Below are 11,054 nucleotides of genomic sequence, written 5' to 3'. Positions count from 1 at the left end.
TGGTCCCAAGGATCCCCATGGAGTGGTCCCCGAGGATCCCCATGGAGTGGTTCCAAGGATCCCCATGGAGTGGTCCCCAAGGATTTCCATGAGTGGTCCTCATGGAGCAGTCCCCAAAGGATCCCCATGAAGTGGTCCCCAAAGATTTCCATGGAGCGGTCCCCAAGGTCATAGAATCATAGAATCATAGCATCGTTAAGGTTGGAAAAGACCCTTAAGATCATTGAGTCCAACCATTAACCTATCACTGCCAAGTCCACCACTGAACCATGTGCTCATGAAGCTGTCCTCAAGGTCCCCATGGAGTAGTCCCCAAGGTCCCCATGGAGTGGTCCCCAAGGGTCCCCATGGAGTGGTCCCCAAGGATTCCCATGGAGTAGTCCCCAAGGTCCCCATGGAGTGGTCCCCAAGGGTCCCCATGGAGTGGTCCCCATGGAGCAGTCCCCAAGGGTCCCCATGGAGTGATCGCTAGGGTCCCCATGGAGCAGTCCCCAAGGGTCCCCATGAAGTGTTCCCCAAGGGTCCCCATGGAGCGGTCCCCAAGACTTCCCATGGAGCGGTCCCCATGGCGTGGTCCCCATGGAGCAGTCCCCAAGGTCCCCAAGGAGCGGTCCCCAAGGATTCCCATGGAGCGGTCCCCAAAGGATGCCCATGGAGTGGTCCCCAAGGATTTCCATGAAGTGGTCCCCAAGGATTCCCATGGAGTGGTCCCCAAAGGATCCCCATGAAGTGGTTCCCAAGGATTTCCATGGAGTGGTCCGAAAGGGTCCCCATGGAGTGGTCCCCAAGGTCCCCATGGAGCGATCCCCAAGGATTCCCATGGAGTGGTCCCCAAAGGATGCCCATGAAGTGATCCCTAGGGTCCCCATGAAGTTGTCCCCAAAGGATCCTCATGGAGCAGTCCCCAAGGGTCCCCAAGGAGTGGTCCCCAGGGTCCCATGCAGCACCCAGCACCTGCGCAGCACCCAGCACCCGCGCAGCATGCAGCGCCCTGTGCAGCACCCAGTGCCCCAGGTGGCTGGGGGGGCTCTGGGGTGGGGCTGGGGCGCATGCTGTGCCCTTGGGGCTGCGGGATGGGGCTGGGGTCCCGTCCCTGCGTGGGCCCAGGAGGGAGCGGGGGGATGCAGGGGGGGCTCCGGGCCAAGTGGTCGCCCCTGCCGCTGCTGAAGGGCCCCGCCGAGGGCAGCCCAGGCTGGGGGACACCGGGGGACCCTCCTGCCCCCCAGCCCCACTGAGCCCCCGGGAGCTCTGCCCCACGTGCCTGGGCTGGCTCCTCTGCAACCCCCCACAGCGGGGACCCCCAACCTGCTCAGGGGCCCCGGCCACCCCCTCGCTCCCTGCCCTGGCAATGGGGGGCAGCCCCCACATGCCGTGGGGCTGGCACCGGTGGAGAACCACCCGCTGCACTCAAGGCCTTTATTTCACTCCGGTTGCTAAAAACCACGGCTGGCGCCAGCCCTGCCAGGCCGCTGCCAGACCGCTGCCAGACCACTGCCCGGCTGCTCCCCACTGCGGCACCCGGGGGCTGCAGCAGCGGGCGCAGCACACGCTGTGGCAGCCCCGCGGGACGCCGGCACACGACGGTGCAGCCGAGACACGTGCCAGCATCCGCCTCGCGCGCTGGCGGGCCTGGGCTCCCAAGCTGTGCCGGTGCCGGCTCTGGTGCCGGCGGACGTGCCAGGCGGGTGGTCGCTGCCTGTGCGCCGACGGTTCAGGGGGGCGCGGGGGCCACGTCGAGCCGCAGGGCCACGGGCAGGTGGTCGGAGCGGGTGGCCAGCTGGGTGATGAAGGAGACCCCCGCCACCTCCTGCCAGGGGAGAGGAGGCATCAGGGCAGGGGACGCGGTGGGGCACAGGCACCCCCAGCTCTGCTGTGCTGGCACTCACCGTCCGCAGCGGCAGGGCCCCGTGGTGCTGGCGGTAGAGGATGTAATCCACGCGCCGGCCCTGCCAGGGTCCGGGGGCCGCCAGGTCAGGCTGCCCGTTAGAGAGGATCGGGCCCGCCAGGTACTGCTGCCGCCCCACCGTCTGCGAGAGGGTCCTGCGGAGCGGGGACGCGGTGGCACAGGGACGCGGTGGCATGGGGATACAGTGGCACGGGGACATGGGGACATGGGGACACGGTGGCACGGGGATGCGGTGGCAGGGGACGTAGTGGTATGGGGATACAGTGGCATGGGGACATGGTGGCATGGGGACATGGTGGCACAGGGGACCCAGTGGCACAGGGACATGGTGGCATGGGGACACGGTGGCATGGGGACACGGTGACATGGGGACACAGTGGCACAACAAAATGGTGGCATGGGGACGCGGTGGCACGGGGACGCAGTGGCATGGGGACACGGTGGCACAGGGATGGAGGGACCCCGTCGCCGGCATTGCCCCCCCTCCGGGACAGGGCGCTTTGGCTGGAGCATCCCCCGTCCCCCACCCCAGGGCTGGGGGGGCCCTTTCCCGCTGTCCCCCCCGTCCCCCCGCCACGTCCCCACCCCTGTCACCTCTTCAGCTTCTCTGGGGTGGACACGGGCTCCTCGTAGATCTTCAGGTAGTTGAGCAGGGTGCCTGCGGACGGGGACGGGCAGGGCTGTGAGCGGGGTCCCTGCCGCGTCCCCCCTCCGTGTCCCTCTCCCTTGGGGCTGGGGACGCCGTATGGGGACGAGGAGGGGGCGAGGGTGGGGGAGGGCAGGTCCCACCTATGGCCCAGGGCGCGTCCTGCCCGGGCGCCTGGCGGCAGGGGTCCCGGTACACCTCGAAGAGCTGGTGCCTCTGGTTGAGCTCATCTCCTGCGGGGAGGGGGACACATCTCCGCCATCACCCCCCCCCCCAACCAGACCTCCCTGTCCCCCCAAACCGCCTGTGTCCCCCCCCCGAGCCCCCTCGTCCCCCCCGACCTCGGGAGCAGTTGTCGAAGTTGAGGTCCCCGCAGAGGACGTCGAAGGCCACCACGTCCCCGCGCTGCTCCTGCGCGTCCCGGAAGAGCTGCAGCCAGTGCAGCCCCAGCGTCAGCTGCGCGTCCCGGATGGCGGCGTCGGCTGCCGGGAGGGGGAACACACGGCATCACTGCCTGCCCCGGCACCGCCGGGACCCCCCCTCGGCAGCGGCGGGTGGGAGCGGGGCCCCCCTCACCTGCGGGCGCCTGCAGGTGGGTGCAGCCGATGTAGCCCACGACCCGCTGCCCCTGCGCCGAGCCCAGCAGCACCTGGGGGGACGCAGCACCCTCAGCGGGGAAATCCGGCAGGAGCAGGCAGCACCCTGCCTGCTGCCCGCGGTGGGGGCCGTCTGGCTCACCTGGACGGCGAGCAGCCCCTTGGCGGCCAGTGCGTCCTCGCGGGCGCCGTTGGGGAAGCCGTAGTAGCGTGCGGCCAGCAGCGGGTAGCGGCTGGCCAGCAGGAGCCCGCTGTTGAGCAGCTTCAGCTGGCTGCCCCGCAGCCCGCGGGCGCCCACCTCGGAGATGATGTGCGGGAAGGTGCCACCCAGCCGCCGGCGCAGGCAGGCGGTGGCACCCGCCTCGAAGACCTCCTGCAGGCAGATGAAGTCGGCGTCTGCCGGGAAATGCTCGGACAACACCGCCGGCATGGGCTCCACCGCTTCCACCGGCATCTCCACCGTCACGCTGCCGGGAGGCTGCCGCGGGGTGCAAAGGGTCCCGCCGTAGCTGTTGGCCTCGCCGTGCTGCGGCTCAATCAGGCTGGCCCGGGTGCCAGGACGGTCCGGTGGTGCCGGGGCGAGGTGGCGGGCGATGTAGGCAGCACGCTGTGGTGTCTGCCCCAGGTTGCTGAACTTGGCCAGGCCACTGGGCAGCAGGCAGATGTTGGCGCTGACAAAGGTGAAGGTCCGGTGCTGCCGCAGGTCCCACGGCTCTGCCTGTGCTGTTCCCGCCGTGTACTGGTAGGCGAAGGGCCGCCGCACCGCCTGCACCGGCAGCCACAGCAGCAGCCCCAGCGCGGTCAGGGGCAGCGAGAGCAGCAGCAGCATGGCATATGCCAGCCCAGCCAGTGCCTGCCTGGCACAGCCGCAGCACCGCCCACACCGTCTCCGCTGCTGCTGCCTCCGCTCTGCCGTTGTGGGCTGCAGGTCAAGGAGGCGGTTGGCGGCCCAGAAGCTGGGGGTGAGCATCCCCCAGGCCAGGCAGTCCAGGGCCGCCAGTGCCCGGTTGGGGAAGGGGGACTCCCGCAGCAGCATGGCAGGGGGGTGCTGGGGCGCCGGGGGGCTGGGCAGGGGGTTGAGGGCGAGCGCGGCGTCCTCTTGCTCCTGCCCGGGGGCTCCGGTGCAGCCGGCACGACCTGCCGGAGAGAAACCCCGGGTCAGCGGTGGCGGGGACGGTGCGGCCAGGAGTGGGACCCCGGGCCCCATCCCGGCTGCCGTGGCCGAGCAGCCACCGTGGGAACTTCCCGCAGCCGGGACCGTCCCACGCATCCCTGGGCTCTGCCGGGAGCAGGGTGAAAGCAGCTGCAGGGCGCGGGGCAGGGGATGGCACGGCTGAAGCGGGGCTGCCGGCCCAAATCCATGTCCCCACGGGGTCCCCAGGACCCCCAAAGCCACCTCAGGCAGGTACAGCCCAGGGGCTACCCTGGAGCTGGGACCCTGCGCAGCACCCGGTGGCATCTCCCCCCTTCAGTCCTGTGCAGTGGCCCCGGCACCAGCCACCCTCGCCCCCTGCGCTGGCTCCCGTCCCCCTCTGTGCCCTCGCCGCTGCTCCCCCCCGGGACCACCCCGCAGCTGCCACCTCACCTGCCCGTCGGGCTCGGGGGGGCCAGGGGCTGCCGTCCCCGGGAGCCCCGCCGGCACGGCACGCGACTGAGCCGTGGCGAGGTGAGCCCCGGCGTGGCCGGGACTGGCCAGCCTGGCCTGACAGGTTTCCCTGCGCTTCCGTGCCCTGCAGCTGCGCCAGGGGCCGGGAACCAGCTCCTCGGCGGGACACCTCACGCCGCCCGCCTCACGCTTCCTCCTGCGCCTTACCCGGGGCCCAGTGACTCCTGCCTGACTCCTGCCTGACTCCTGCCTGACTCCTGCCTGGCTCTGCAGCCCCACACCGTCAGGCAGCCCGGCCCTCCTGCCCTTCCCTGCCCGCTCCCGGCATGGGATGGTGCTGGTGACTGGGGACACTGGGGTCACTGGGGTCACTGGGGACGCTGGGGTCACTGAGGACACTGGGGTCACTGGGGTCACTGGGGACACTGGGGTCACTGGGGATTGTGGGGTCACTGAGGACACTGGGGTCACTGGGGTCACTGAGGACACTGGGGTCACTGAGGATGCTGGGGTCACTGGGGTCACTGGGGACACTGGGGTCACTGGGGATGCTGGGGTCACTGAGGATGCTGGGGTCACTGGGGATGGTGGGGTCACTGAGAACACTGGGGTCACTGAGGATGCTGGGGTCACTGAGGACACTGGGGTCACTGGGAATGATGGGGATGCTGGGGTCACTGGGGACAGTGGGGTCACTGGGGACAGTAGGGTCACTGGGGATGCTGGGGTCACTGGGATCACTGGGGATGGTGGGGACACAGGTCACTGGGGACACGGGGGTCACTGGGGATGCTGGCATGGTGGGGCCTCGGGGTGCCCTCATCTCGGGGTCCCACACTCCCCCTGGCTGTGGGGCTGCCCCACACTCGCCCACCAGACCAGAGGTCTTGGCTGTGGCTGCTCCAGCTCCATCCCGTCCCGTGGCGCTGGCTGCGGCACAGGGAGCTGCTTGGGGCCAGGCTGGCAGGCGGCGTCCCCAGCCCGGCAGCGGGGCCTCGGCTCTGTGCCCTCTCCCGCCACGGGGGTCCCCTGGGCAGGACCCCCGGGGGTTCCCCCACTCCAGAGCACGGCTGTGGGGCAGGGCGCCCACCACACCAGCCCCAGCTGGGCGCCTGGCTCTGCTCTGCGGGGGGAGCCCGGCACGTCCCTCCGCCCCACGGCACGTGCGGCGGGGAGTGACTCAGACCAGGTCCCGGCACTTCCCGGTCGCTCGGGCATCCTTGACTCCCACGGGAAGGTAATTTGCTGTCACGGGAGCCTGAGTGTGCAGGGCCTAGCTGGGAGCGGCACCGCCTGCACCGCGGCACCGGGGCTGTGCTTGGGTCCCCGCATCCCCCAGCCCTCACCCGGAGGGGTCGGTGCAGGCAGCTGCCCTATGCATCGACCTGGCGGTGCTGGCAGGGCCAGCGGGCTCTGTCCTGGTAGCAGGGGCAGCAGGCAGCTGCCCGTGGCACGGGCAGCAGGCAGCGGGCAGTGCTGGCATTGCTCTTGCAGGCTGATGGGGGCATCGTGCCCGTGGTGCTGACAGCGGCATTGTACCTGCAGTGCTGGCAGGAGCAACGGGCGTTGCCCCACGGTGCAGGCAGCAGCAGTGGGCAATGCCCCGTGGCACTGGCAGCAGCAACAGGCATTGTCCCACGGCGCTGGCAGCTTTGCCCCAGCACACGGGGCCCTGAGCGCCGTGTTTGCCCAGCAGCCGGCTCCGGAGGGTTCAGCGGCCGAGCCCTCCCTGCTGCTGGGTGCTGCCCGTGCCACGCTGCCCGGCAGCTCTGTCCCAGCCCTGCCTTTGGTAGCAGCCTTCGGTGGCCGGAGGGTAAGCGGCACCATGCCCTGGTGCTGTCGGCACTGCTCCCTGCCCCGAGGGCCAGGTAGTCCCCAAGCTGCCTGTGCCGGCTCCCTGCCTGTGCCGGCTCCCTGCCTGTGCCATCCCGCCACCGCCGCCTGTGCCGCTCCCTGGGGCCCCGCCACGTCCTGCGTCCCCGGGCTCCCCCTGCTCACCTCCACGCCCCATGGCGCCGGGGGCCATCGCCAACGGCACCGATGCCTCCGCCTCTCCGGAGGGGCTGGCGCCGTTGCCACTGCCGTCAGCTTGCAGCCACCGTCCGCCTGGGGCCACCGCTTGCTCGGCAACACCGTGGGCTCGGCACGCTGCTGCCGGCTCGGCACGCTGCTGCCGGCACCAGGAGCTCAACAGGTCACAAACATCCGCTCACCGCTGGCCCGGGCCGGGCTCTAATCAGCCGTGGCCCCAGCCGTGCCCGGTTGCCATCCGCCCCAGGCCGGCCGGCTGGCTGCATTCCTGCCACAGGTGCGTGGCAAACACCGCCTGCCGCTACTGGCCCCAGCAGCCCCCGGCTCCCACCTCCGTGCCGGACCGTGCCACCAGCTGCTTGCCGGGGCGACGTGGGCCGGAGAGCATGCAGGCAGGGGTCGGGCAGCGGCGGTGGGCAGGGGTCAGGCAGCGGCGGCGGGCAGGGGAGCTGGCGGCTGCCAAGCTGCTGGCGCTGCACCTTGCCCGGCCGGTGAACACCCACAACTGGTTGTCCCAGGGCTGTAACCCCTTGTCTGCCACGTCCTGCCGGCGCCGCCCGCAGGCACGCCGGGAGCCTGCCGAACCGGGCAGGAGGCCGCGAGGATGAGGAGGGAAAGGTCAAGCGAGGAAGAGCCCCGGAGGGGTCGCAGCTGCCTCCGCCGGCTCCTCGGGGCTGAGCCACCCTGCCTGAACCCGCCACGGCGCAGCCGTTATGGCGGGGGGGGGCAGACCCCGGCGGGGTTGGGGGTGCCCAGGGGCCCCCAGATCCCACAGCCCCCCACTCAGCCTGAACCCCCCCTCGGCTCGGGGAGCCTTCACCCATGCTGTCATCCCAGCCACCGCCATCACCCTCCGGCTGTGCCGGGGCGGGGGGCCCTGGGTGCTGCCCCCTGCTCTCCTTCCCCCGGCGCCATCCTCGGCATATCCCACCCCAGGGAAGGCAAACACCCCGGCCCCAGCTCCACCACGGCAGCGGTGCCGGCTGCGCGGGGCCGTACCCGGTGTGGCAGGAGCGGCTGCGGTCCCTCTGGCATGGCGGCTGGACACCAGCTGGCCTGCACCCCTGGGACAGACCCCCGCCCTGTCCCCTCGCCTCGCACAGACCCCAGCACAGGGGTCCGCTCCACCCCCCCATCACCTACCCGGCTGCTGCTGCGTGCCCGCGGCCGAAGGGCACCGGCTCTGCCAGCCTGGCGCAGCCCGGCACGGCGGGGTAGGTGGTTTCCCTCCGCGGCGGGTTGGCCCTGAGTTGCTCCATTTCCTGCTGCCGCTTCCCCTTCCCGCCACCGGCAGCGAGCGAGCGGCCCCACGGCCGCGGGCGGGAGGGGGTTCCCCACCTCCGCACCCCCCAGGCAGAAGTCACTTTTTAGCTCAAAAAAGGTCCAGCGACCTCAGCTGTGAACTTTCACCTGGATCCACTGACCGAATGCGGGGCTCTTACTTCGCTAAATTATTAGCTAAATGAAAAAAGGGCCTGAAGCCGGTGCGAGCCAGAAAGATAAGGCGGCTGAAACACTCAGCAGAAGCTGCGGCCGCTCACGATAAGAGGAGGAACGTCCTGCCTCGAGATGGGGAAAGGATCCGATAAGGAACGAGAAGCCCCATGCCCAAATATCGCTGCAGGACCGAACCGTCGCCCCAGGGGAGGGGAACTTCGGCCGCGACGGCGTCATTGCCCCGGGAGCGCTTTGCTCGGGGTCCCTCTCCGGAGGCACCCGGCTCGAGCTGCTCCGCACCGCTGCACCGCTGGATAAATCCCCCTGGCGCACGTCGTGTCGGAGACGCCGCCTCGGGGAGGCCTGGGGTCGAGGCCGAGGGGGGAGAAAGCGCCCGGGGGTGGGGGGGTCGGAAAGGGGCGCCCATCGGCTCGGTGGAGCTGCCCCCGCGGAGGGACCCCGCTCCCAGCAGCTCACGGCTCGGGTGGGGTGCGTGCGGCTCCCCGCACGGTGCGTGAATGCTCGGGTGGCTGCTGCTCCTTCCACGCCCCCGGCCCAGGTCCCTCCGCCGGCACCCCGGCACATTCCCCCCCCGCCGCGGCACCACGGGCGTCCCGGGCACCGATTCCCAGCTCTCGCTTCCGCATCCAACTGGCTTCCCCTGCTCGCAACCGAAAGGGAAAGGACTGCAGCCTTGACCGCGGCATGACCTCCTCCACCCCGACACGGCTGCCTGCGCCGCTGCCTGCGCCGCTGCCTGCAGCCCTGCCGCATCGCTGCTTGCACCCCGGCATTGCTGCCCATCACGGGGGTGTCCCCAAGCAGGAGCAGCAGCGGTGATGGTGGCACTCGTGGCACCCGCGGTGCCCGCCGGAGCTGCCACGGCAGACGAGGGCGAGGGTGCTGGAACAAGTTTATTGCATGGTGCAGGGCTCCGGCTGGCGGTGGCCCAGCCGGCGCAGGGTCCGGTACCGGTGCAGGGGCCGGCCCAGCCGCTCACCAGAGGAAGAGGGGCTGCCCGTCCTCCCGCGCCAGCTCCTGCAGGCACTCGAGCAGCACTATTGCGTCCGGCTGCGCCGCCGGCGGCACCGTCTCGGCCACCACACGGTGCAGGAAGGCTGGGCTGTGTTGGACGCGGGTGTCGGGGCTGGACGGCTCTGGCAGGACACCGTAGGTGTTGACGAGGGACTCGGCGAAGGCCGGGTGCGCGGCAGGGCTGTAGCCCAGCGCCCGCAGACGCCCCATCAGGCTGACGTAGCGCCGGGCCGCGGCGGCGCAGCGCTGCTCGTCGAAGCTCCCCGGCACGGTACCGAGGGCGATCTGCAGGGAGAGATGGGGCAGGGTCAGCCCCCCGGCACCCATGGGTGCCCAAGGGGAAGGGGGATGGGGGTGCACCAGGCTGCGGCCGTGGGCAACGTGCCCGGCTCTCTGGCTCAGCCGCGCCTGCTTACCTCCATGATCTTCTCGGGGATGTTGGTGACGGTGAAGCCGTAGAGCCGGGTGCGGTCAGGGAAGACACTGGCGAGGATGCGGCGGTCCAGCTGGAAGGCGATCTCCCCCACCAGCTGCTCCCACGCCGGCTGCCGGCTGTCTGTGGGAGTTGCCGGCATTGGGCACTTACCCCTGCCCTGGGACGGACCCCGTGCTGCTGCCCCACCGACGTCCCCCACCGGCACCCCCGGGCCCCCCACCACCCCGGGGACCGGGCTGGGCCTTGCTGCTGCCACCCGGTGCCGGGGTCCCTGTGCCGTGGACCCGCGGGGGGGGTCGCAAATGCCAGCACGCCAGTTTTGCCTGTGCAGAGATGCCAGCGTGCCAGTTTTGCAAAACAGAAACACCCCGTGCGCCAGCGTTGCAGGACGGAAAACCCGCGTGCCAGCCCTGCAGGGCGCAAGTGCCAGCGTGCCGGTTTTGCCCATGCAGAGATGCCGGCGTGCTAGCTTTGCAGCACAGAGCCGGGGCGCGCTGGTTCTGCAGGGCAGAAAAATCCGCATGCCAGCTTTGCAGGGCAGAAAAGCCGGGTGCTGGTTTTGCCCGCACAGAGGCTAATGGTGCAACGGGGTCGCCGGGGTGGTTGCTCTCCGGCTTTCCCGTGTGTCCCCTGGCACAGGGTGGCCAAATCTGCTTGCCCGGGACCTCGCCGTCCCCCTGGGCCACGGAGCTGGTGGGAGCGGGGAGTCACAGGGGTGCAGGACCCCGGGGGCACTGTGCCCCCCACCGGTGCCGTGCCCTGGCCCTCACCTCGCGGGCTGGAGCTCTGCGGTGGCTCCCGGCTGGAGGTGAGCCGGTCGGCATCATGGGCCGCCTTCCGCCAGGGCTCCCTGCGCCGGGCGTCCGGCAGCTGCAGGTCCAGCGGCTGCTGCTCCGCTGGGGATGGGGGCGGTGGGAGCGGGGACAGGGGGGCCCCGTCCTCCGGCCCCTGGAGGTCCGACAGCCGCAGGCTGGGGCTGCTCAGCTCTGGCACCAGGGGTTCCCATGGCGGCTCGGGGGGCAGCCGGCGGCTCGGGGGGCGGCCGGCAGAGCCAAAGCGGTCGAGGGGGCAGGATAGGCGTTGGCTATTGGGGCCGGGGCTGCTGTGCACGGTCACCGGGAGGGCTGCCAGGACAAGGGCGGCGGTGGCAGTCCCTGCAGCGCCGGGGGGCCCTGCACCGTGCCCCCGCCCCACGCACCGCACCCCCGCAGCGCCCACCCACACTGGCCTCGGCCCCAGAGACGCTCGTGGGGAGGCACGAGGCCACAGCGGAGGGACTAGGATGGGATGGGATGGGATGGGATGGGATGGGATGGGGTGGGATGGGGTGGGATGGGAATGGGATGGGATGGGATGGGATG

General features: G+C 70.7%; 1 protein-coding gene across 3 annotated transcripts; it reads right to left on the bottom strand.

The window, feature by feature from the left end:
- Positions 1 to 1,430: 1,430 nt before the first annotated feature.
- LOC309597125 (sphingomyelin phosphodiesterase 5-like) lies at positions 1,431 to 7,999 on the bottom strand. 3 transcript variants are annotated; one of them, XM_082326163.1, is made up of 8 exons: positions 6,753 to 7,999; positions 3,291 to 4,285; positions 3,129 to 3,201; positions 2,894 to 3,034; positions 2,696 to 2,785; positions 2,501 to 2,564; positions 1,887 to 2,040; positions 1,431 to 1,807 (listed from the first exon to the last, which is right to left on the bottom strand). In XM_082326163.1, the coding sequence occupies exons 1-8, from the start codon at positions 6,778 to 6,780 to the stop codon at positions 1,712 to 1,714; spliced, it is 1,641 nt and encodes a 546-aa protein (XP_082182289.1). In that variant the 5' UTR covers positions 6,781 to 7,999; the 3' UTR covers positions 1,431 to 1,711. The 3 variants fall into 3 exon arrangements, with proteins under 3 accessions (XP_082182289.1, XP_082182288.1, XP_082182290.1); XM_082326162.1 differs by having other exon boundaries at positions 3,291 to 6,802; XM_082326164.1 differs by lacking the exons at positions 1,431 to 1,807; positions 1,887 to 2,040; positions 2,501 to 2,564; positions 2,696 to 2,785; positions 3,129 to 3,201 and having other exon boundaries at positions 2,899 to 3,034; positions 3,291 to 6,802.
- Positions 8,000 to 11,054: the final 3,055 nt, after the last annotated feature.

The sequence above is a fragment of the Platalea leucorodia genome (assembly GCF_965183815.1).
Source record: "Platalea leucorodia genome assembly, chromosome: 1".
Lineage (NCBI taxonomy): Eukaryota > Metazoa > Chordata > Aves > Pelecaniformes > Threskiornithidae > Platalea > Platalea leucorodia.
The sequence above is the reverse complement of the archived record's forward strand: the minus strand, read 5'-3'. Positions and strand labels throughout refer to the sequence as shown.